General features: G+C 43.5%; 1 protein-coding gene across 20 annotated transcripts in view; it reads left to right on the top strand.

Annotated features, from left to right (window-relative positions):
* Positions 1 to 27,481, top strand: part of FLT3LG (fms related receptor tyrosine kinase 3 ligand) — a 254,839-nt gene that overhangs the window by 140,484 nt on the left and 86,874 nt on the right. For 18 of the 20 annotated variants that reach the window (XR_006387915.1, XR_006387910.1, XR_006387912.1 and 15 more), the window contains 2 exons: positions 2,254 to 2,376; positions 20,089 to 20,204. Coding sequence is in view for 14 of the 20 variants with exons in the window: in XM_044281659.1 (XP_044137594.1) it covers positions 2,254 to 2,376; positions 20,089 to 20,204 (239 nt within the window). In the remaining 6 variants the exon portion in view is untranslated. Of the gene's footprint in view, positions 1 to 2,253; positions 2,377 to 20,088; positions 20,205 to 23,947; positions 24,057 to 27,481 lie in introns of those variants that run through there. The other 2 variants (XM_044281669.1, XM_044281673.1) reach the window with 2 other exon arrangements.

Consider the following 27,481-nt stretch of genomic DNA (forward strand, 5'->3'; position numbering starts at 1 on the left):
CACCCTCACCACTCTGTGACTGGCCACTGTGTTGACTCCTTATGCGTTTTCCACCCTCACCACTCTAAGACTGGACCACTAGTGTCCATGTTTAACCTTGTTGACATCACCATTTATTTTACCCTTCTTCTGATTTGTCAGAAGGATGGAAAAATGAAAAACACAACAGATCCTGTCTTTGGATCATCCGTAAGGCCAGTATGACCGGACATATTTTGCATCAGGATATGCTCATGATTTGGAAGCCAAAAGCAGGAATGGGTACAAAACACAGAAGACATGCAAACTTTCCAGTCATGTGTCATCTCTGTTTTGGATCCACTTCAGTTTTTTTGGGGCCTTTGCAATACTGATGAATTACTGACCAAATGCTGACCGTGTGAAGGCAGATGCTTAAAAGGCAGGGTCTGTTTTTTTCGGGGTTGTTCTAATATAACACATCAGAAGAAGGGCAAAATAAACAGTGACACCAACACAAACTTACTGCTGACACCCTCTCAGTTTTGGCCCCGTAAGTGATTCTAAGTGTCAACTGACGGTCTTACAGATGCAAAATAACTATTTCACTACCACACCGAACTACCTATGCATGTTTCTGCAATGCACAGAGTTCTACACCAACATACAGGCTCTTTGCAGTCAGGAATTAGCTGTTTTTTAATGCGATTCGTCACAAATAAATTTAAATCGAATCAAATCTTTTTGGAAAATTCAGCAAACCGTCCAAATCAAATTTTTGAAAAGTTTGCTCATCTCTGTTTATGAGCTGTCTGGAGGGAAGTCTGTGAAGGAAACATAGCAGCCTATACCATATTGTATGTGAAAATGTGTTGGCTGTAGAGGACAAATGGTTATTTTATTTTAATTTTTTTATAACTACTATAAGAAAAATGTATTTTAGCCTAAAATATGTCCAAAGCCTTTTAACCTTAACTTACCTTAGTGCACCACTGATAGGTAACCTCTTTATGTGACATAAAACATCAATAGGTGAATGTAGGAAAATGAAAAACAGTAACTTGTGACTACAGGGTTTGTTTGTAGCCTATAACCATGGAGGAACAAAAGTCTGCATGGGAGTTGTATGCCCAAAATGGTAGGATAATCAAGATTATTTGCAAAGAGGCTTAATTTTTTTTTTTATTCCAGGTACATTGAATTTCTAAAACTGTCGCACATAGTCTTACACCATTAAGATAGCTGGTTTATAATTGAGTGCAAAGAAGAAAGAAGCAATTGAGGGGTGCTCCAACTATGCTATCTCTTAAGAAGCCATACCAAAACTTCTTATGGGCGAGGCTGCTCATCTTAAATAGTTGTGCTCAGGCGCAACTCTTCTCTCTTGCTCATGCACACGAACGTATTTTCTTTCTGTGTCTGTTTCGTTTTTTTTGCCGACCGTATGTGGAACCATTCATTTCAATGGGTCCGCAAAAAAAAAAAAAGTTATTTCTTGTGCATTCCGTTTCCATATGTCCGTATTTCCGTTCTGCAAAAAATACAACATGTCCTATTATTGTCTGTATTACGGACAAGAATAGTACTGTTCTATTAGGGGCCAGCTGTTCCGTTCCGCAAAATACGGAATGCACACGGATGTCATCCTTATCTTTTGCGGACTGCAAAATACATACGGTCGTGTGCATGAGCTATAAGGCTGAGTCCACATCACTGTTTAGCCTTCTGTTCTTCTGATCCGGAAAAGGCTCGTATGGGTGCTAAATGTGCATAACTGATGCTCAAGATGCGTTTTTTTTTTTCTGTTCTTCTGACGGATCAGAAGAACGGAAAATTAAACAGTGACGTATACTCTCCCTAAAACACATCTCCTCTAGAATAGAACATAATGGGGAAGATTTTACTATGGAAAATGCTCCAAAATTCGGGTGCAGTTTGCACCAAATAATTGACATGCTTTGCACCATTTTAGACATGTTAGACACTTTTTTCTCGTCACCCACCAAGGGGATGTGGTTGAGCAGAAAGGGGATTTTACCTCATATGATTTGTGGCTCCATACTTTATTAGAAACACCACTTGTAAATCACCAGATTTTAGAGATATCACTGTCTGTAATGGATGTCTAGGAGGCATCATTGCAGGTGACTGCACCTGTATTGCTTGTTTTTGGTCCAATCCCATCTGGTAGAATACCATAAGGTGCTCCCTTAGCTTTTTTTTTCCTGCTTGCATGTGTGACTGTTTTTGTATATAGCGTTTTAATGTACAGTAAGGTAGATTCTTTTTTTCTAGGAGCTGAACATATTAGTACTATGAGAAATACTATTGCAACAAGAAGACATAACAAGGGTCATCAAGATTCCAATCTAGCTGTGAGAAGTGAAGAACCCACAACTCGCATGGTAAAGCTTAATGGTATGTTCATGCCATTTGAGTATAAGAAACAATCAAGCACAAAATGAAGGGCTCATGCACACAACTAAGTGCCCGACTCCGGAACCAATCGCTGAGCCAAGTAGACTCTTATGGCTGCACAAAGAACATGGAAGCCATGTGTGATATATTTTTCTAAAAGAGTATATCCATGTTTTTAATCCATATTTTTGCTCTCAATGAAAAAAATAAGCGTTATGCAATAGTAATATCATTATTTTATATGCTTAGTAACGTGTCTGATGCTACAGTCTTAAATTTTTCCCAGACTTGTTACTAACATGCAGTAGGTAAAACCAAACACAATGCCACCGTACTCTGCAGACATTGAATATATAGATTTTACATTTTATTAATGCAATATTCACTAGATAAATGTAATGAGGTACAGTACCGACCAAAAGTTTGGACACACCTTCTCATTCAAAGAGTTTTCTTTATTTTCATGACTATGAAAATTGTAGATTCACACTGAAGGCATCAAAACTATGAATTAACACATGTGGAATTATATACATAACAAAAAAGTGTGAAACAACTGAAAATATGTCATGTTCTAGGTTTGTCAAAGTAGCCACCTTTTGCTTTGGTTACTGCTTTGCACACTCTTGGCATTCTCTTGATGAGCTTCAAGAGGTAGTCACCTGAAATAGTCTTCCAACAGTCTTGAAGGAGTTCCCAGAGATGCTTAGCACTTGTTGGCCCTTTTGCCTTCACTCTGCGGTCCAGCTCACCCCAAACCATCTCGATTGGGTTCAGGTCCGGTGACTGTGGAGGTCAGGTCATCTGGCGCAGCACCCCATCACTCTCCTTCATGGTCAAATAGCCCTTACACAGCCTGGAGGTGTGTTTGGGCTCATTGTCCTGTTGAAAAATAAATGATGGTCCAACTAAACGCAAACCGGATGGAATAGCATACCGCTGCAAGATGCTGTGGTAGCCATGCTGGTTCAGTATGCCTTCAATTTTGAATAAATCCCCAACAGTGTCACCAGCAAAGCACCCCCACACCATCACACCTCCTCCTCCATGCTTGGTGGGAACCAGGCATGTAAAGTCCATCTGTTCACCTTTTCTGCGTCGCACAAAGACACGGTGGTTGGAACCAAAGATCTCAAATTTGGACTCATCAGACCAAAGCACAGATTTCCACTGGTCTAATGTCCATTCCTTGTGTTCTTTAGCCCAAACAAGTCTCTTCTGCTTGTTGCCTGTCCTTAGCAGTGGTTGCCTAGCAGATATTCTACTATGAAGGCCTGATTCACACAGTCTCCTCTTAACAGTTGTTCTAGAGATGTGTCTGCTGCTAGAACTCTGTGTGGCATTGACCTGGTCTCTAATCTGAGCTGCTGTTAACCTGCAATTTCTGAGGCTGGTGACTCGGATGAACTTATCCTCCGCAGCAGAGGTGACTCTTGGTCTTCCTTTCCTGGGGCGGTCCGCATGTGAGCCAGTTTCTTTGTAGCACTTGATGGTTTTTGTGACTGCACTTGGGGACACTTTCAAAGTTTTCCCAATTTTTTGGACTGACTGACCTTCATTTCTTAAAGTAATGATGGCCACTCGTTTTTCTTTACTTAGCTGCTTTTTTCTTGCCATAATACAAATTCTAACAGTCTATTCAGTAGGACTATCAGCTGTGTATCCACCTGACTTCTCCACAACGCAACTGATGGTCCCAACCCCATTTATAAGGCAAGAAATCCCACTTATTAAACCTGACAGGGCACACCTGTGAAGTGAAAACCATTTCAGGTGACTACCTCTTGAAGCTCATCAAGAGAATGCCAAGAGTGTGCAAAGCAGTAATCAAAGCAAAAGGTGGCTACTTTGAAGAACCTAGAATATGACCTATTTTCAGTTGTTTCACACTTTTTTGTTATGTATATAATTCCACATGTGTTAATAGTTTTGATGCCTTCAGTGTGAATCTACAATTTTCATAGTCATGAAAATAAAGAAAACTCTCTGAATGAGAAGGTGTGTCCAAACTTTTGGTCTGTACTGTACATAACTATATTGTGATCAAATCATTTCCTCTTTTAGATGGAACCCTCCTCTATGTACCTTACTCAGTTTGTAGCTGGAGCCTACTTTCCCTACAGTCATTTTGTCAGTAAAAGCAAAAAAAAGGAAGAGACCACTGTGGTACTCAGCAGAAGTGGCCAAAATCATTAAAAACCAAAAGATAGCATTTAGTAATTATAAATAAATAAAAAACGAGGATGACAGGCAAATTTATAAGATTAGGCAGAGAGAGACCAAACAGAGCTTCTAAAGCACAGGCAGAAGAGAAATTAGCTCAGTGAAAAAAGGTGATAAGACATTCTTCAGATACATAAATGAAAAAAGGAAACTAAAACAAGGAATTACCAAATTAAAAACAAAAGGAGGAAGGTATATGGAAGAAGATAAAGAACTAGCTGACTGCCTCAATGAATACTTCTGGTCAGTTTTTACAAAGGAAAATTAAGGAAAAATACCTCAGTTAGGAAGGAAGACTAATGAATCTTTTGATGCATGTGTCTTTACAGAGGAAGAGGTTCTAAGTCAGCTATCTAAAATTAATACAAATAAGTCACAGGGGCCTGATGGGATACACCCAAAGCTATTAAAAGAGCTCAGCGACGAACTAGCAAAACCATTAACAGATTTATTTAACCAATCACTGGCAACAGGAGTCGTCCCAGAAGATTGGAAATTAGCAAATGTTGTGCCTATTCACAAGAAAGGTATTAGGGAGGAATCGGGCAACTATAGGCCAATAAGCCTGACATCAATAGTGGGGAAATTAACCACTTCAGCCCCGCTAGGTGAAACCCCCTTCATGACCAGAGCACTTTTTACACTTCGGCACTACACTACTTTCACCGTTTATCGCTCGGTCATGCAACTTACCACCCAAATGAATTTTACCTCCTTTTCTTCTCACTAATAGAGCTTTCATTTGGTGGTATTTCATTGCTGCTGGCATTTTTACTTTTTTTGTTATTAATCAAAATGTAACGATTTTTTTGCAAAAAAATGACATTTTTCACTTTCAGCTGTAAAATTTTGCAAAAAAAACGACATCCATATATAAATTTTTCGCCAAATTTATTGTTCTACATGTCTTTGATAAAAAAAAATGTTTGGGCAAAAAAAAAAATGGTTTGGGTAAAAGTTATAGCATTTACACACTATGGTACAAAAATGTGAATTTCCGCTTTTTGAAACAGCTCTGACTTTCTGAGCACCTGTCATGTTTCCTGAGGTTCTACAATGCCCAAACAGTAGAAAAACCCCACAAATGACCCCATTTCGGAAAGTAGACACCCTAAGGTATTCGCTGATGGGCATAGTGAGTTCATAGAACTTTTTATTTTTTGTCACAAGTTAGCGGAAAATGATGATGATTTTATTTTTTTTATTTTTTCTTACAAAGTCTCATATTCCACTAACTTGCGACAAAAAATAAAAAATTCTAGGAACTCACCATGCCCCTCACAGAATACCTTGGGGTGTCTTCTTTCCAAAATGGGGTCACTTGTGGGGTAGTTATACTGCCCTGGCAATTTAGGGGCCCAAATGTGTGAGAAGAACTTTGCAATCAAAATGTGTAAAAAATGACCGGTGAAATCCAAAAGGTGCACTTTGGAATATGCGCCCCTTTGCCCACCTTGGCAGCAAAAAAGTGTGACACATCTGGTATCGCCGTACTCAGGAGAAGTTGGGGAATGTGTTTTGGGGTGTCATTTTACATATACCCATGCTGGGTGAGAAAAATATCTTGGTCAAATGCCAACTTTGTATAAAAAAATGGGAAAAGTTGTCTTTTGCCAAGATATTTCTCTCATCCAGCATGGGTATATGTAAAATGACACCCCAAAACACATTCCCCAACTTCTCCTGAGTACGGCGATACCAGATGTGTCACACTTTTTTGCAGCCAAGGTGGGCAAAGGGGCACATATTCCAAAGTGCACCTTTCAGATTTTGCAGGCCATTTTTTACACATTTTGATTGCAAGGTACTTCTCACACATTTGGGCCCCTAAATTGCCAGGGCAGTATAACTACGCCACAAGTGACCCCATTTTGGAAAGAAGACACCCCAAGGTATTCCGTGAGGGGCATGGCGAGTTCCTAGAATTTTTTATTTTTTGTCACAAGTTAGCGGAAAATTATGATTTTTTTTTTTTCTCTTTTTTCCTTACAAAGTCTCATATTCCACTAACTTGCGACAAAAAATAAAAAATTCTAGGAACTCGCCATGCCCCTCACGGAATACCTTGGGGTGTCTTCTTTCCAAAATGGGGTCACTTGTGGCGTAGTTATACTGCCCTGGCAATTTAGGGGCCCATATGTGTGAGAAGTACTTTGCAATCAAAATCTGTAAAAAATGACCGGTGAAATCCAAAAGGTGCACTTTGGAATATGTGCCCCTTTGCCCACCTTGGCATCAAAAAAGTGTCACACATCTGGTATCGCCGTACTCAGGAGAAGTTGGGGAATGTGATTTGGGGTGTCATTTTACATATACCCATGCTGGGTGAGAGAAATATCTTGGTCAAAAGACAACTTTTCCCATTTTTTTATACAAAGTTGGCATTTGACCAAGATATTTTTCTCACCCAGCATGGGTATATGTAAAATGACACCCCAAAACACATTGCCCAACTTCTCCTGAGTATGGCGATACCAGATGTGTCACACTTTTTTGCTGCCAAGGTGGGCAAAGGGGCACATATTCCAAAGTGCACCTTTCGGATTTTGCAGGGCATTTTTTACACATTTTGATTGCAAAGTTCTTCTCACACATTTGGGCCCCTAAATTGCCAGGGCAGTATAACTACCCCACAAGTGACCCCATTTTGGAAAGAAGACACCCCAAGGTATTCCGTGAGGGGCATGGCGAGTTCCTAGAATTTTTTATTTTTTGTCGCAAATTAGTGGAATATGAGACTTTGTAAGGAAAAAATAAAAAAATAAAAAAATCATCATTTTCCGCTAAATTGTGACAAAAAATAGAAAATTCTAGGAACTCGCCGTGCCCCCCATGGAATACCTTGGGGTGTCTTCTTTCCAAAATGGGGTCACTTGTGGCGTAGTTATACTGCCCTGGCAATTTAGGGGCCCAAATGTGTAAGAAGTACCTTGCAATCAAAATGTGTAAAAAATGGCCTGCGAAATCCGAAAGGTGCCCCTTTGCCCACCTTGGCTGCAAAAAAGTGTCACACATGTGGTATCGCCGTACTCAGGAGAAGTTGGGCAATGTGTTTTGGGGGGTCATTTAACATATATCCATGCTGGGTGAGAGAAATATCTTGGCAAAAGACAACTTTTCCCATTTTTTTATACAAAGTTGGCATTTGACCAAGATATTTTTCTCACCCAGCATGGGTATATGTAAAATGACACCCCAAAACACATTCCCCAACTTCTCCTGAGTACGGCGATACCACATGTGTGACACTTTTTTGCAGCCTAGATGCGCAAAGGGGCCCAAATTCCTTTTAGGAGGGCATTTTTAGACATTTGGATCCCAGACTTCTTCTCACACTTTCGGGCCCCTAAAAAGCCAGGGCAGTATAAATACCCCACATTTGACCCCACTTTGGAAAGAAGACACCCCAAGGTATTCAATGAGGGGCATGGCGAGTTCCTAGAATTTTTTTTTTTTTGCATAAGTTAGCGGATATTGATTTTTTTTTGTTTTTTTCTCACAAAGTCTCACTTTCCGCTAACTTAGGACAAAAATTTCAATCTTTCATGGACTCAATATGCCCCTCACGGAATACCTTGGGGTGTCTTCTTTCCGAAATGGGGTCACATGTGGGGTATTTATACTGCCCTGGCTTTTTAGGGGCCCTAAAGCGTGAGAAGAAGTCTGGAATATAAATGTCTAAAAATGTTTACGCATTTGGATTCCGTGAGGGGTATGGTGCGTCCATGTGAGATTTTATTTTTTGACACAAGTTAGTGGAATATGAGACTTTGTAAGAAAAAACAAAAACAAACAAAAAATTTCCGCTAACTTGTGCCAAAAAAAATGTCTGAATGGAGCCTTACCAGGGGGGGGGGGGTGATCAATGACAGGGGGGTGATCAATGACAGGGGGGTGATCACCCATATAGACTCCCTGATCACCCCCCTGTCATTGATCACCCCCCCTGTAAGGCTCCATTCAGACATCCGCATGATTTTTTACGGATCCATGGATACATGGATCGGATCCACAGAACGCATGCGGACGTCTGAATGGAGCCTTACAGGGGGGTTATCAATGACAGGGGGTGATCAGGGTAATCAGGGTGATCACCCCCCTGTCACTGATCACCCCCCCTGTAAGGCTCCATTCAGACATCCGCATGATTTTTTACGGATCCATGGATACATGGATCGGATCCACAGAACGCATGCGGACGTCTGAATGGAGCCTTACAGGGGGGTTATCAATGACAGGGGGTGATCAGGGTAATCAGGGTGATCACCCCCCTGTCACTGATCACCCCCCCTGTAAGGCTCCATTCAGACATCCACATGATTTTTTACGGATCCATGGATACATGGATCGGATCCACAAAACGCATGCGGACGTCTGAATGGAGCCTTACAGGGGGGTTATCAATGACAGGGGGTGATCAGGGTGATCACCCCCCTGTCACTGATCACCCCCCTGTAAGGCTCCATTCAGACGTCCGCATGATTTTTACGGATCCATGGATACATGGATCGGATCCGTAAAAATCATGCGGACGTCTGAATGGAGCCTTACAGGGGGGTGATCAATGACAGGGGGTGATCAGGGAGTGTATATGGGTGATCACCCGCCTGTCATTGATCACCCCCCTGTAAGGCTCCATTCAGACGTCCGTATGCTTTTTGCGGATCCGATCCATGTATCCGTGGATCCGTAAAAATCATACGGACGTCTGAACGGAGCCTGACAGGGGGGTGATCAATGACAGGGCGGTGATCAATGACAGGGGGGTGATCAGGGAGTTTATATGGGGTGATCATGGGTGATCAGGGGTTTATAAGGGGTTAATAAGTGACGGGGGGGGGGGTGTAGTGTAGTGTAGTGTGGTGTTTGGTGCGACTGTACTGACCTACCTGAGTCCTCTGGTGGTCGATCCTAACAAAAGGGACCACCAGAGGACCAGGTAGGAGGTATATTAGACGCTGTTATGAAAACAGCGTCTAATATACCTGTTAGGGGTTAAAAAATTCGGATCTCCAGCCTGCCAGCGAGCGATCGCCGCTGGCAGGCTGGAGATCCACTCGCTTACCTTCCGTTCCTGTGAGCGCGCGCGCCTGTGCGCGCGCGTTCACAAGAAATCTCGCGTCTCGCGAGAAGACGCGTATATGCGTCCAGGAGGAATAAAGCAACCACCTCCCGGACGCATATACGCGTACAGCGGTCGGGAGGTGGTTAATGGAAACCATACTTAAGGAGAGGATCGTGGAACATCTAAAATCCCATGGATTGAAAGATGAAAAACAGCATGGGTTTACTTCAGGGAGATCATGTCAAACTAATCTTATTGATTATTATGATTGGGTGACTAAAATAATAGATGGAGGAGGTGCAGTAGACATGACTCATCTGGCCTTTAGTAAGGCTTTTTATACTGTCCCACATAGAAGACTTTTTAATAAATTGCAGTCTTTGTGCGTGGACTCCCATATTGTTGAATGGATTAGGCAGTGGCTGAGGGACAGACAACAGAGGATTGTTGTCAAAGGAATATATTCAGACCATGGTGTTGTTACCAGTGGGGTACCTCAGGGATCTGTTCTGGGACCCATATTGTTTAAGATCTTTATCAGCGAAATTGCAGAAGGCCTCGATGGTAAGGTGTGTCTTTTTGCTGATGACACAGAGATTTGTAACAGGCTGATGTTCCTGGAGGGATCCAATCCTTTTTTGATTTGCTGATTTTGCCACTTTTGTAGACAAATATGATCACAGGAAATTCTATCTGCTACACAGTAGTTTCTCTCTACAGGCTCCATAGGCTTTTAGGATTATATAGAAAACTTCCATTTCCCCTTCCTTGGCCAGATAATAGGAAGAGGATAACAAGAAGACTTGCAATATCCAATTCATATCCCATATTCACAAGTTATATTAAGTGCACAATGAGCACCTCATAAAGCTCTATGGAAGATACGGAAACAGTCAAGTGAGAGTGCCACTCTGTTGGGGAGGAGTCTTCCGTTGTAGATATTGGGGAGGTCCCAATTAGTTAGACCCCCCTATTGTCCCCTATCCTGCAGATAGGTCTTAATGCTGATAGCTGGAATGCCTTTTTGACAAATATTGCGTAAAGGAACAAATTCCTGTAGTTTACACAAAAAAGTGAAGACTATTTTTAAGTAGAGAGCTCCCATGTGGACACGTTCTGTCCTGTGATCTGACAGTTAATTCTTATATAGATATTTGTCCTCATTTATCAAAACGAACAGAAAATGTCGCCTTGTTACCCATTGCGACCAATCTTAGTGCAGTTTGCAAAATCAAAGTTGGCCTTTAATTGGTTGGTATGGGCAGCAAGGCCAGATTCTTTTTTTTTTGTAGACAGTTTTGATCAATGGGACTCATTTGTGTTGATCCAAGTCTTCACCCTAATTAATACCTGCATACTCATTGGCTTTGAATAGCAATGGCTCTATGTATTCAGGAGGAGGATGTGGGCACTGTCTCTGAGGGTGTAAGCCATGGCCAGTCTTAGGGGTGTGCAAACTGTGCAGTTGTACAGGACATATACCTTGTCCCTGCTAATGGCATACCACTGGTTCTGATGGCCTGGGTTCACAGAGACTGCACCCATGATCCCACATACTTACTGTTCAGACTTATGCAATACTGGCTGTACTGGATCCAGCTTTGTTCCCTAGTTTGTTAATTGCAAAGGGTTAAACTATCTGGGCACTGTATGGTATGGCTACTTGTGCACTGATAATATCATTGTATTATTTGGGCTAAGTCAGTGGTTTATCGGTGAAGATGTCCATGAAGGCTCCATGTTTGGTCCACATGGCTTTTTTTTTTTTTTTTGCCCTCCGTGTGTTATCCGTATTTAAAGGACACTGCTCAGCTGAAAATGTATTTAAAGAGCATCTCATATCAACGATCTGTGAAACAAGGACAAATCACTGATGCCGTCCACAGACTATAATGGGTGTGATGGATCGAATAAAAATAGGGCATTCGTCTGTGGTGTTACCCCGGGCCGTGGTAAATCATAGATGTGTGAATACACACATTAAAATCAATGGGTACGTGTGCTGTCCATGGAGCACACAGACAGAACATGTCTGTGTGATTCACTGACGTCTAAATAAGGTCTAAGGGGACTAGGTACCGTCCAGCTTAAGGGAGGCCTTTATGTGTATTATTGTGCTAAAAAATAATAATATATATATATATATATATATATATATATATATATATATGCACTCAATACCCAATAATAAAAAGTGACAATAGAATTTTTAAATTTTTTGATAATTTATTAAAAAATACAAAAATAAAATTTCACCCTTTTCTATGGCACTTGAAGTTTAGCTCTTTGTTATTTTAGAGATGTTTCTTGATTGGTGTCCGCCTGTGGTAAATTCAATTGATTGGACACTATTTGGAAAGACACACCGCTGGTTATAAAGGGTCTCACAAGGCACCGTTCTTCATGGCCGTCAGGTCTCTGCTGTTTCAAAAAGCAGAGACTAGCGGCTAATTACCAGGACTGGTAATAATGACGATCGCAGTAATTAAAAGCTTTAGATGCAGTGATCAAGTGAGATCACGGCATCTAAATGTGCAAAAATCCGGAAGCCCATTCCCTGTGGCCAATGGGGATGCCGGTAATTAGTTTGAATGGGCTCAGCCTCGCTGAAGGGGCTGAGAACACTCAAACTGCAATTCTTATTTTGGCCACCAGATGGCAGGCCAGCATAAGAAATGAGCAATAGTGATGTCCTGAACTATTCGCCGGCGAATAGTTCCCGGCGAACATAGCTTGTTCGCGTTCGCCACTGCGGGCGAACATATGCGATGTTCGGTCCGCCCCCTATACATCATCATTGAGTAAACTTTGACCCTGTACCTCACAGTCAGCAGACACATTCCAGCCACTCAGCAGCAGACCCTCCCACCCAGACCCTCCCACCTCCTGGACAGCATCCATTTTAGATTCATTTGGAAACTGCATTCACAGTTAGAGGAGGGAGAGTGTAGCTGCTGATTCAATAGGGAAAGCGTTAGCTAGGGCATTGTTCTGTGTCCACAGACTCATCTGCTGTAAGGACAGCATCCAGACAGCACCCCAAAAAGCCCATCTCAGGGCTGGTACATCAGTGTGCTTTTTTTTCTTTTCTTTTGTTATATATATATATATTTATATATATATTGCAGTTGCCTGGCTGCCCGTGTGTGAGCGGCTGCAGGCTCAGTCATAGACAGCACTGTGTGCACAGTGCACACCATTCATACAGGGTGTGACAGAAAATACCTCACAGATAAAAAAAAAATTATATTTAATATTTTTCTGTGACAATCACATTTGCAAGCCCTTGTGTGTCAGGCCCACACATACTGTATACTGCTAGTGGCTAGGCCTGCACTCATACCGTTACAGGGTGTCATTCACTCAAATACCTTGCAGAAAAAAAAACTATTCTATTGAAAATATAATCACTATTGCAAGCCCGTGTGTGTCAGGCCCACACAGACTGTACTGTGCCCACTGCCCACCACTTATATAGGGTGGTACAGTACCTTGCACGCATACTAACACTTATCTAATAAAAACTGACAGGCAGAGGCAGGCCACGCCGCAGGGGCCGTCGTGTTCGTGGTGCTGTGATTTCCACTGGCCCTGGAATAATGCCCAGTGTTCAGAGGCCACGTACCCTGAACCCAAAAAATTTGAAGAAAATAGTTGACTGGCTTACACAGGACACCCAATCTTCAACAGCTTCCGCTAAGAACCTTGACGCACCATCCTCCTGCAGCTCAGCTTTGGTCACCTGCTCTCAAGTTACCACTCTCCCGTCCACCGCCACCACCACCACTACCACCACAGCCACCACAGCCGCTTCACTTGATCCCTCAGAGGAGTTATTTACACATCAGTTGGATGAAATTAGTGATGCGCAACCATTATTGCCAGGGGATGTAGATAACAGGGATATGTCTCAGTCAGGCAGCATTACACACATGAACGTACAGTGTGATGATGATGTTGTTCCCGCTGCTGCTTCCTTTGCTTAGGTGTCAGATACAAGTGAAGTGGTTGATGATGACGATGTGTCCGTGGATGCCACGTGGGTGCCTGCTCGAAGAGAAGAAGAAGAGGGGGAAAGTTCAGAAGGGGAGACAGAGAGAAGGAGGAGACGAGTTGGAAGCAGGGGGAGGTCGTCGCAAGGAGCTAGTGGCACAGTCAGACAGCATGTACCCCGGGGGCAGCCAAACAGCACGCCAATCAACGCATGCTGTTGCCACCACCAGAATGCCGTCATTGCAAAAATCAGCAGTGTGGTATTTTTTTTGTGTGTCTGCCTCTGACAACAGCGATGCCATTTGCAACCTGTGCCAAATGAAACTGAGTCGTGGAAAATCCAACACCCACCTAGGTACAACTGCTTTGCGAAGGCACATGATCGCACATCACAAACGCCTATGGGATCAACACATGATGTTGAAGCAGCACACAAGCTCAAAGCCACCATCCTCCTGGTCCAGCATCTTCAGCCACATCAACCACTGCTGTCCTCCTTGCCCCCTCTCAACCACCCGCCACTCCGCCTCTCACCTTGAGCAGTTCCATCTCATCTTCCCACAGTCAGGTGTCTGTAAAGAAAATGTTTGAGTGTAAAAAGCCAATGTCACAGAGTCACCCCCTTGCCCAGCGTCTGACAGCTGGCTTGACGGAGCTCTTAGCCCGCCAGCTTTTACCATACCAGCTGGTGGAGTCTGAGGCCTTAAAAAAAAGTGTCGCTATTGGGACACCATAGTGGAAGGTACCCGGACAAATTTTTTTTTCTAATAAGGCAATCCCAAACCTGTACTCAGTGATTGAAAAGGAAGTCATGGCATCTCTGGCATACAGTGTTGGGGCAAGGGTCCATCTGACCACTGATACCTGGTCTGCAAAGCACGGTCAGGGCAGGTATATCACCTACACTGCGCATTGGGTCAACCTGCTGACGGCTGCCAAGCATGGAATGCGTGGCTCTGCAGCGGAGTTGGTGACACCTCCACGACTTGCAGGCAGGCTAGTGGCTAGGCCTCCGCTCATACCGTTACAGGGTGTCATTCACTCAAATACCTTGCAGAAAAAAAAACTATTCTATTGAAAATATAATCACTATTGCAAGCCCGTGTGTGTCAGGCCCACACAGACTGTACTGTGCCCACTGCCCACCACTTATATAGGGTGGTACAGTACCTTGCACGCATACTAACACTTATCTAATAAAAACTGACAGGCAGAGGCAGGCCACGCCGCAGGGGCCGTCGTGTTCGTGGTGCTGTGATTTCCACTGGCCCTGGAATAATGCCCAGTGTTCAGAGGCCACGTACCCTGAACCCAAAAAATTTGAAGAAAATAGTTGACTGGCTTACACAGGACACCCAATCTTCAACAGCTTCCGCTAAGAACCTTGACGCACCATCCTCCTGCAGCTCAGCTTTGGTCACCTGCTCTCAAGTTACCACTCTCCCGTCCACCGCCACCACCACCACTACCACCACAGCCACCACAGCCGCTTCACTTGATCCCTCAGAGGAGTTATTTACACATCAGTTGGATGAAATTAGTGATGCGCAACCATTATTGCCAGGGGATGTAGATAACAGGGATATGTCTCAGTCAGGCAGCATTACACACATGAACGTACAGTGTGATGATGATGTTGTTCCCGCTGCTGCTTCCTTTGCTTAGGTGTCAGATACAAGTGAAGTGGTTGATGATGACGATGTGTCCGTGGATGCCACGTGGGTGCCTGCTCGAAGAGAAGAAGAAGAGGGGGAAAGTTCAGAAGGGGAGACAGAGAGAAGGAGGAGACGAGTTGGAAGCAGGGGGAGGTCGTCGCAAGGAGCTAGTGGCACAGTCAGACAGCATGTACCCCGGGGGCAGCCAAACAGCACGCCAATCAACGCATGCTGTTGCCACCACCAGAATGCCGTCATTGCAAAAATCAGCAGTGTGGTATTTTTTTTGTGTGTCTGCCTCTGACAACAGCGATGCCATTTGCAACCTGTGCCAAATGAAACTGAGTCGTGGAAAATCCAACACCCACCTAGGTACAACTGCTTTGCGAAGGCACATGATCGCACATCACAAACGCCTATGGGATCAACACATGATGTTGAAGCAGCACACAAGCTCAAAGCCACCATCCTCCTGGTCCAGCATCTTCAGCCACATCAACCACTGCTGTCCTCCTTGCCCCCTCTCAACCACCCGCCACTCCGCCTCTCACCTTGAGCAGTTCCATCTCATCTTCCCACAGTCAGGTGTCTGTAAAGAAAATGTTTGAGTGTAAAAAGCCAATGTCACAGAGTCACCCCCTTGCCCAGCGTCTGACAGCTGGCTTGACGGAGCTCTTAGCCCGCCAGCTTTTACCATACCAGCTGGTGGAGTCTGAGGCCTTAAAAAAAAGTGTCGCTATTGGGACACCATAGTGGAAGGTACCCGGACAAATTTTTTTTTCTAATAAGGCAATCCCAAACCTGTACTCAGTGATTGAAAAGGAAGTCATGGCATCTCTGGCATACAGTGTTGGGGCAAGGGTCCATCTGACCACTGATACCTGGTCTGCAAAGCACGGTCAGGGCAGGTATATCACCTACACTGCGCATTGGGTCAACCTGCTGACGGCTGCCAAGCATGGAATGCGTGGCTCTGCAGCGGAGTTGGTGACACCTCCACGACTTGCAGGCAGGCCTACTGCCACCTCCTTTATTCCTCCTACTCCATCCTCTTGCATAAACTCCTCGGCTGAGTCCTCTTCTGCTGCGACATCTGGCTGCACATCAACTGAATCCCCCCAGCTCCCCAGGGGCTATTCCACATCCTGGATACGACAGTGTCACGCTGTCTTGGGGTTGACTTGCCTGAAAGCAGAGAGCCACACCGGTCCAGCACTCCTGTCCGCCCTGAACGCACAGGTGGATCAGTGGCTGACCCTGCACCAACTGGAGATCGGGAAAGTGGTGCATGACAATGGAAGCAATTTGTTGGCGGCATTGAATTTGGGCAAGTTGTCACATGTACCGTGCATGGCACCTGTGTTGAATCTCATCGTACAACGCTTTGTGTCTAAGTACCCAGGCTTACAGGACATCCTCAAGCAGGCCAGGAAGGTGTGTGGCCATTTCAGGCGTTCCTACACGGCCATGGCGCACTTTTCAGACATTCAGCGCCGAAACAACATGCCAGTGAGGCGCTTGATTTGCGACAGCCCGACACGTTGGAATTCAACACTCCTAACGTTCGACCGCCTGCTCCAACAAGAAAAAGCCGTCAACGAGTATTTGTATGACCGGGTCGCTAGGACAGCCTCTGCAGAGCTGGGAATTTTTTTGCCACGTTACTGGACGCTCATGCGCAATGCCTGTAGGCATTGCTGTGCTTTACACAGCTGATAAGGGGCATGACACAGCACAACGGGAATCTAACTGGGGAAGAGGTGAAAGTAATCCTCCTACCACGACCACGGCGGCAAGGACAGGACGCTTTACAGATGTGTTGTTGATGGAGGACATGCAAAGCTTTTTCAGTCCTACACATCGCCACAGCCCTTCGGGATCCAGCCTTAGAGAACGGCTCAACCGACAGGTGGCAGACTACCTCGCCTTAACTGCAGATATCGACACTCTGAGGAGCGATGAACCCCTTGACTACTGGGTGTGCAGGCTTGACCTTTGGCCTGAGCTATCCCAGTTTTCAATAGAACTTCTGGCCTGCCCCTCTTCTAGTTTCGTGTCAGAAAGGACCTTCAAATAATGCAGACAATTTAAAAAATCCCCATCAGTTCCAATACAAATCAAGTACAAAGCTCAGAATTTAATTATTCCAGGATGTCGTAATGGTTCGTTAATTCGACAATGGTTAATCAATTCGACACACGTCCCTGGATAGGGGCCATTACAGGGATTAAACTGATAGGAATAGTACTAGTTAAGACACTACTCATATAGGGTGTCACAGCACATTGCTCCGTGCACGCGCAGTGCCCCAACTTGGGAGTAAGAGGACCGACCAAGCTGCTTTTTCCATCTCCTGGTTCCTAAAATCAATTCAGTTTGGTGTATCAGAGTTTGGTCTGTCACTGTGAAGGCAGTCGGAAGGTACCCGGCCTAAATTTTTTTTCACAAGAGGCAATCCCACCCTAATATGGGACGTAACAGGGATTAAACTGATGAGAATAGTACTACAGAAAATAGCACTCATATCGGGTGTGACAGTAAATTGCACGCTGCAGACGCAGTGACCGTGGCGTGGATTCAAACAAAGGGGAGGGAGCCAGCGTTTTTTTAACCATCTCCTCGTTCGAAAAATCAATTTAATAAATGGACCCCAGATTGGGGATGTCACGTAATGGGGATTAAACTGATGAGAATAGTACTACAGAAAATAGCACTCATATTGGGTGTGACAGTAAATTGCACGGCGCAGACGCAGTGACCGTGGTGTGAATTCAAACAAAGGGGAGGGAGCCAGCAATTTTTTAACCATCTCCCCGTTCGAAAAATCTATTTAATAAATGGACCCCAGATTGGGGACGTATCAGGGATTAAACTGATGAGAAGAGAGAACTATAGAAAATAGCATTAATATCGGGTGGGACAGTAAATTGCACGGCACAGACGCAGTGACCGTGGATTCAAACAAAGGGGAGGGAGACCGATTTTTTTTTTAACCATCTCCCCATTCGAAAAATCAATTCATTTCACCTTTCCGGGGCCCTTGGTGTTGTACGTGGCTGGGTGGAGGAAGAAACCTTCAATGACATCAAAGGGACATGGCTAGCTTGGTATTCAACCTTGTGCAAATGGGAAGTGTGCGGTTGGGCAAATGGACTGTTTGCGGTTGTTTGCGGTGCATTAAAAGGGGAGTTTGGTCTGTCAATGTCTGTGAAACGGGCATAACCCTTACACTACCTGATCAATACAACATCATACCTGATCGTATACACACACTGGATGTTTTAAACCACGTTGTTCAAAAAAAAATTGGATTGTTAGGTGATTTATGCCCTTTATGGATTAAAATCCAACTCTGCGTCAACTATGTAATTTTCCATGGGAGTTTTGCCATGGATCCCCCTCCGGCATGCCACAGTCCAGGTGTTAGTCGCCTTGAAACAACTTTTCCATCACTATTGTGGCCAGAAAGAGTTCCTGTGGGTTTTAAAATTCGCCTGCCTATAGAATTCAATGGCGGTTCGCCCGATTTGCATGTTCGCGAACATTTGTAGAAATTTGCGTTCGCCGTTCGCGAACGGAAAATTTTATGTTCGCGACATCTCTAATGAGCAATTCTCAATAATAAGTCCAGTTTAAAAATACATTATTGTTCAAAATAAAAATAATTTTTTTTTTGTAGGCTCATATATGAGCTTCAAAATCATTACAAAAAATTTAAATAAATTTAAAAAAAATTTAAAAAATATATACGTTTAAATCACTCCCCTTTCCTTATAATAAAATAAAATACCTAAATAACACAAAATATAAATATCATGGGTTTTACCGTGACCATAAACGCCTGTACTAAAATATAAAAATATTTTTCCAATACTGAAAAAAGGGTCAAAATGGCCCTTTTCTTACCCAAAAATATGTAATAAAATGTGATAAAAATGTCACACACACTCCAAAATGTCACATCATTAAAAACTACAGATTGTCCCGCAAAACATGAGCCCCTACACAGCTCAGTAGATATAACTATAAAAAAGTTATGGGGGTCAGAATATGTTTTAATTTTTACACTATTTTGACATAAAAAAAACAATACATACGGGGTATTGTTGTAATCGTGCTGATCTAGAGAACAAAACCCGGAAAATGGTGGAGGAATTACCTTTTTTTCCCAATTTCACCCCATTTGGAATTTTTGTTACCGCTTCCCACTACATTGTATGCCATAATTAATGGTAACATTAGAAAGTACAACGTGTCCCGCAAAAAATAAGCCCTCATGCAGCTATGTGAACGGAAATATAAAAAAGTTATGGCTCACGGAAGATAGGAAAGAAAAATGAATACTCAAAAACAAAAAAACCTCTGGTATCCTAAGGGTTAATAAATAGTCTAATATGTTATATATTTATTATTTTCCATATACTAAAAGCTGTACTCTGATATCTCCATCAGTCTCATATAAAGTGAATAGAGTGGTACTGTGCATACGAGACCACTGCTCCATTCAAACGAATGACCCTAAACCCCCGTTTTTGTGATGCAAGGGGATCCAAGAGGTCATGCCCCCAGCAATCATACATTTATCAGCTGAACTGTGCATAGGTGATAAGCATTGTCTGTAGGTTGACATGTATAATGAGAAATTTTTGGTACAGGTAACAGTAAAATGTAAACTATTTGTAAAACTAAAAATTCAGGAAAATTATTTCAATTCAGTTAATTTGCAAGTTGTTTTTGTTTATATACTGCAGACCTAAATTATTATTATTTTTTTAGATGACTCATCAGATCAGATAAGTGGCGACCCTTTAAAACAGTCAAAAGGAACACGTAATCATTTTCCGACGATAGTGAGCGTCTGCGGTCTGTGCATTATACTATTCCTCATTAAGGTAAGCATGCAGCATTATACCTAACTGTATACCTTGCTTTATTCAGAAACCACCTGCTTTCACTGTTCCATCAAAATGGCCTCCTATTGGTTTTGATTGGAATCGTCAAGCTAAAAATAAAAGTTCTAATTTTGGGCAGAATGAGGACCGAAAATAATATTCAGTCAACAGCATGGAGGAAAAAAAATTGTCATCAGCATCAAATAGGCCTCATGCACACGGCCGTGGTCACAGTAGGTCTGCAATATGCGGGCACCGGCCATGTGCTTACCGCATCACGGATGCGGACCCATTTACTTAAATGGGTCCACAATCCAGAAGGTGCTGAACGGAGGCACGAAACCCCAGGGAAGCACTACGGATTGCTTCTGTGGGGCTTTTCTCTATGCCTCCACAACGCAAAAAAATAGAACTTGTTATATATTTTTTTCGGTGCAGACGGATCACGGACCCATTCAAGTTGCAGTCCCTAATGCACGGAATGGCCGAGCAACGGCCGTGTGCATGAGGCCTCAGTGTTATACTGGTAACTAGTGCCAGCATTTAACACTAAAATTGTTCTCCAAAATCAGAGGGAAAACTAGGGCTGATTTGAGAGGAAGATTCAGAACCAGATTTTTCTGCCTCTTATTTTAAACCACTCTCATGTGAACATTATACACTATGTCATAGAGGGTGTTATGTAGGAGTTACTGTGGCTAGCAAACCTAAAAACACATTAGATTGTTGGGAGATCCTTCCAATTTTATTGCAACCCATTCACATTATATTATATTATATTGGTTTTATTCTTTCCCACAAAACATGTTATAAGACAGGCATGCTCAACCTGCGGCCCTCCAGCTGTTGTAAAACGACAACTCCCACAATGCCCTGCTGTAGGCTGATAGCTGTAGGCTGTTCAGGCATGCTGGGAGTTGTAGTTTTGCAACAGCTGGAGGGCCGCAGGTTGAGCATGCCTGTTATAAGATATTCCTGAAGATGTCAATGAAAAACTGAAGGCAGATCTCTGAAAATAATGGCAACTATAAATGTAAATAGTGGGACACAACAATTTTGTAAAACCTACAATACATTGAGAAAGCCTTCAGACCCTTTCACAATTTTCACATTTTGATATGTTGTGGACTTGTGCTGAAATAAAATATATACTGTAAATTTCTGCGTATAAGACTACTTTTTAACACATGAAAATCTTCTCAAAAGTCGGGGGTCGTCTTATACGCCGGGTGTCGTCTCATATGCCGGTATACAGCGTGCTGAAACTTACTTCCTAGCAAGACTGGAGAAGCTGTCCTCCAGCTTCAGGGACAGGCGCCCTCTAGCTGAGCCACCGTGTGCTGCATCCCGGCCAGCCGCTCCTGAAGCAGCCCCCTCTTCCTGCTCTCAGTGGTTTTCTCATGCCGGCAGTATCATATTGCGTACTACCGCTCAGATCGTCTTGAAGACAGGGAGGGCTGGGCAGGCAGGGAGAGCTGACCCACCCAATCCAAGCAGGCTTTGTATGCAGTGTGCACAGAAAATACCGGTACATCGCTTGCCGTGATTGGCTGGTTGTTGTATACTGGGTTGGATTGGCGATTCTGAGGGAAGGCAGGGGGGGAGCAGGAGCATCTGCACTTCAGCCAATTCTAATGTTGGCGGATCTCTAATGAAGTTTGGTGTGCATCTTATCTGTGGTGAAAAAACAGAGTCTATCTGGGGAGCAGATACATGTGGTGGTGAATACAGTACAGCACCAGTATCTGTACCTGTACATACAGTACAGCACCAGTATCTGCATCGGTTCATACAGTATAGCACCAGTACATACAGTACAGTATACAAATGGCTAACAGTCAAGACCCCATCATGGCTCTACCAGCAAGAAGAAAGAAATATGAAGCCAGTTTCAAACTTAAAGTTGTAAACTTTGCCATGGAACATAATAACTGCGCTGCTGCAAGACAATATGGAGTAACAGAAAAGATGGTTTGTGACTGGAAAGCAAATTAAAAGCATTAAAGAGTATGCCGAGGGGTAAGTGTGCATTAAGGAGAGGCACCCCACATTGGCCAGAACTCGAAAAACATGTAGCAGACATGGTGAATGAGCATCGCCAAACGGTTATGTAGTGACACAAAATAAAATACATTTGTTTGCACTTCAGTGACCCAAATCTAACCCAGATCACAGCAACAGATTTAATGCCACAGCATCCTGGTGTACTAGATTCTTGGAAAGGCATAGTATGGTACTGAGGCAAAAGCCGAAAATTGCACAACAATTACCTGCAGATCTTGATGCCAAAGTTAATGTTGTTGGAGGGGTAGTCTTCTACGGCGAGTATAGCCCAAACCCTATATTTCAACTGGAAAAGTTGGGGGTCGTCTTATACGCCGGAAAATACGATATATATATATATATATATATGTACTCAATACCCAATAATGAAAAAGTGAAAACAGAATTTTTGATAATTTATTAAAAAGGAAAAACTTTAATTTTGCATTGGCATAAGTTTTCAGACACTTGAAATTTAGCTCTGGGGGCTTCACATTTCTCTTTGTTATTTTAGAGATGTTTCTGCACCTTGTTTGTTGTCCACCTGTAGTAAATTCAATTGATCGGACATTATTTTCAAAAACACACCGCTGGCTATAAAGTGTCTCACAGCTGACAATGCAATTTAGAGCAAAAACCAATTCATGAGGAGGAAATAACTGCCTGTAGAGCTCAGAGACAGGATTGTTTGCAGGCACAGATCTAGTGAAGGGTACAAAAAAACTTTGCTACACTGAAAGTTCCTAAGAGCACAATGGCCTCCGTGATTCTTAAATGGAACAAGTTTTAAACAACCAAGACTCTTCCTAGAGCTGGCCCTCCCACCAATCTAAGTAATTGGGGCAGAATGGCCTTGATAAAAGAGGGGACCAAGAACCCAATGATCCCTCTGGCTGAACTACAAAGATCTTGTGTGCAGATGGGAAAACTTCCAGAAGATCAACGATCTCTGTAGCACAGCACTAATCTGGGTTTATGGCACAGTGGCCATAAAGAAGTCTCTCCTCAGTAAAAGGACTCATGCACACGACCGTTGTGTGCATCCGTGGCTGTTGTTCCGTTTTCAGTTTTTCCGCGGACCCATTGACTTTCAATGGGTCCATGGAAAAATCGGAAAATGCACCCTTTGGCATCCGCGTCCGTGATCCGTGTTTCCAGTCCGTGAAAAAAATATGACCTGTCCTTTTTTTATCACGGCCAACGGTTCACGAACCTATTCAAGTCAATGGGTCCGTGAAAAATCACAGATGCACACAAGATTGTCATCCACGTCCGTGATCCGTGTCCGTTTTTTCCTATCATTTCAATGGCAAACTTGACTTTGATTTTTTTTTTCATTTTTCATGTCCGTGGATCCTCCAAAAATCAAGGAAGACCCACGGACAAAAAAACGGTCACAGATCACGGACCTACAGACCCCGTTTTTGCGGACCTTAAAAAAAAAACGGTCGTGTGCATGAGGCCTAAGACTGTGGGACAAAAACAAGACTGAACTTTTTGGTCTCAATTCTAAGCGTTGTCTCTGGACAAAACTACGCTCATCACCTGCCTAATTGCACCCCTACAGTGAAGCATGGTGGTGGCAGCATCATGCTGTGTACATGTTTTTCATCAGCTATGACAGGGAGACTGGTCAGGGTTAAAGGATAGCTGAATAGAGAAAAGTAAAGAGATATTCATAATGAAAACCTGACCCACAGTGCTCTGGACATCAGACTGGGCCAAAGATCCACCTTCCAACAAGACAATGACTCTAAGCACACAGCCAAGACAATGCTGGAGTGGTTTAGGGACAACTCTGTCAGAGATCAGAACCCAAACGAACATCTCTGGAGAGACCTGAAAATGGCTCTCCACTGACGGTCCCCAACCAGCCTGACAGAGCTTGAGAGGATCTGCAGAGCAAAATGGCAGAATAGCTCCAAATCCAGATGTGCAAACCTTGTGGCATCATATCCAAGAAGACTGGAGGCTGTAATCACTGCCAAAGGTATTTCAACTAACCCCTAAGTAAAGGGTCTGAATACTTATGTCAATGCAAGAATTTAGATTTTCATTTTCACTAAATTAGCAAAGATTTTGAACATTCTGTTTTCACTTTGTCACTATGGGGGTTTTGTGTAAAGAAGGATGGGGGGATTGATTTAAAAAAAAATTTGTACAAATCTACAACAATAAAATGTGAAAAAAGTGAAAGGGTGTGAACTTTATGAAGACTTTCCAAATGCATTACAGTGTGTGTGTGTGTATATATATATATACTGACTGGGATCCAGCAAATTTTTGTATGTAAACACTCACTTTTTTGCAACCCTCTCATCCCATGAAAACCCCACCCATGCGGCAATTTTCTGCTTTTTTATAAATGCTTTTACTGTAATTTTTAGCATCCATTTTGACAAGGGGCACATGACCGCTGCAGCCAATGACTGGCAGTCAGTGGTGACATCACTTGTGTGGTGCATGACCCACTTACTAGCTTCATGGGTGACACATCACTGCTGCAACCAGGAATTGGCTGCAGTGGTCAAGTGCCCAGCTGTGTGGAGACCCAGGACCTGCCCAGATGGTAGAGATGCGAATTATGGCACACTTACATATGCACGCACCTGATGTCAGCCCAGGACTATCCTAGCACCGCTTGTGTGCTTATGTAAGTGTGCCAAAGTAAGCACTAGTACACAGTGCAGCGGGGCAGAGAGGGGAGGCTGCCATGTAGTGCATGCTATAGTACAAGAGGCTGACAGAGGAAGGAGTGGGCAGAGGTTGGGATCAGCATACAGCTGCCAGGTAGCCATCTAATCCTCTGAACACCCCTTCCTATGCCAGCCTCCTGTATTATAGCATGCATGCAGTGGAAAATGGAAATGTGAATAAGGCCTAAGATCTCTTCCCCAATCCAAAAGATAGAGGATAAGTATTTGATTGGTGGGGATCTGACCACTCCAAATTCTTATGTTCTTAGGGTCCATTCACACGTCCACACTTTATGTCCGGATCCGTTCTGCAATTAAGCGGAACGGGTGCGGACTCATTAATTTTCAATGGGGGTGGAAAAGATGCGGACAGCACACAGTGTGCTGTCCGCATCCGCATTTCCGGTCTGCGGCCCCGAACTTCCGGTCCACGGCTCCACAGAAAAATAGAACATGTCCTAATGCGGACAAGAATAGGCATTTCTATTGGGGTGCCAGTCCAGTGTTCTGCGGATCAGCAAAACACTGCGGACGTGTGAATGGACCCTTATGGTGGGACAACCCCTTACTGAACAAAAATAAACAATACTGGAATACATTATGCTGCATACATTTGTAAAAAGAGAAACAAACATATATATGTAGATATATATATATATATATATATATATATAAATATACACACTAGCTATAGGACCCAGCTTCGCACAGGTATTGTTCATCTATTTCATTTAATGTTTGTGTGTGTTGTTAAAAGATATATCGTATAACAGTGACATCTACAGTACTCCACCCCCTTAACAGTGACCTCCACAGCCTTCCCCCCCTTAACCACTTCAACCCCGCTAGCTGAAACCCCCTTCATGACCAGGCCACTTTTTACACTTCTGCACTACACTACTTTCACCGTTTATCGCTCGGTCATGCAACTTACCACCCAAATGAATTTTACCTCCTTTTCTTCTCACTAATAGAGCTTTCATTTGGTGGTATTTCATTGCTGCTGACATTTTTACTTTTTTTTGTTATTAATCGAAATGTAACGATTTTTTTGCAAAAAAATGTCATTTTTCACTTTCAGCTGTAAAATTTTGCAAAAAAAACGACATCCATATATAAATTTTTCGCTAAATTTATTGTTCTACATGTCTTTGATTAAAAAAAAATGTTTGGGCAAAAAAACTTGTCGCAAGTTAGTGGAATATGAGACTTTGTAAGGAAAAAAGAAAAAAAAAGAAAAATCATCATTTTCCGCTAACTTGTGACCTGTAAGGCTCCATTTAGACGTCCGTATGATTTTTACAGATCCATGGATACATGGATCGGATCCGCAAAACACATGCGGACGTCTGAATGGAGCCTTACAGGGGGGTGATCAATGACAGGGGGTGATCAGGGAGTGTATATGGGTGATCACCCGCCTGTCATTGATCACCCCCCTGTAAGGCTCCATTCAGACGTCCGCATGTGTTTTGCGGATCCGATCCATGTATCCATGGATCCGTAAAAATCATACGGACATCTGAATGGAGCCTTACAGGGGGGTGATCAATGACAGGGGGTGATCAGGGAGTGTATATGGGTGATCACCCCCCTGTCATTGATCACCCCCATGTAAGGCTCCATTCAGACATCCGTATGATTTTTACGGATACATGGATACATGGATCGGATCCGCAAAACACATGCGGACGTCTGAATGGAGCCTTACAGGGGGGTGATCAATGACAGGGGGTGATCAGGGAGTGTATATGGGTGATCACCCGCCTGTCATTGATCACCCCTCTGTAAGGCTCCATTCAGACGTCCGCATGTGTTTCACAGATCCGATCCATGTATCCGTGGATCCGTAAAAATCATACGGACGTCTGAACGGAGCCTGACAGGGGGGTGATCAATGACAGGGGGGTGATTAATGACAGGGGGGTGATCAGGGAGTTTAAATGGGGTGATCATGGGTGATCAGGGGCTAATAAGGGGTTAATAAGTGACGGGGGGGGGGGGTGTAGTGTAGTGTGGTGTTTGGTGCGACTTTACTGACCTACCTGTGTCCTCTGGTGGTCGATCCTAACAAAAGGGACCACCAGAGGACCAGGTAGGAGGTATATTAGACGCTGTTATCAAAACAGCGTCTAATGTACCTGTTAGGGGTTAAAAAAATCAGATCTCCAGCCTGCCAGCGAACGATCGCCGCTGGCAGGCTGGAGATCCACTCGCTTAACTTCCGTTCCTGTGAGCGCGCGCGCCTGTGTGCGCGCGTTCACAGGAAATCCCGGCCCTCGCGAGATGACGCGTATATGCGTCACTGTGCGCAGGGCTGCCGCCTCCGGACCGCACATTTGCGTTAGGCGGTTAAAGGGCTTCTGTCACCCCACTAAACTCCTTTTTTTTTTTTGGCTTCTTATAATCCCTATACAGCGATATATGAACACATAATGTTATTAGTCATTTTGGTTCAGTAGATCATGAATGGAACGTACTTTTTATAATATGTAAATCACCTGTCTACCAGCAAGTAGGGCGGCTACTTGCTGGTAG

This window comes from Bufo gargarizans, chromosome 2 (assembly GCF_014858855.1).
Source record: "Bufo gargarizans isolate SCDJY-AF-19 chromosome 2, ASM1485885v1, whole genome shotgun sequence".
Lineage (NCBI taxonomy): Eukaryota > Metazoa > Chordata > Amphibia > Anura > Bufonidae > Bufo > Bufo gargarizans.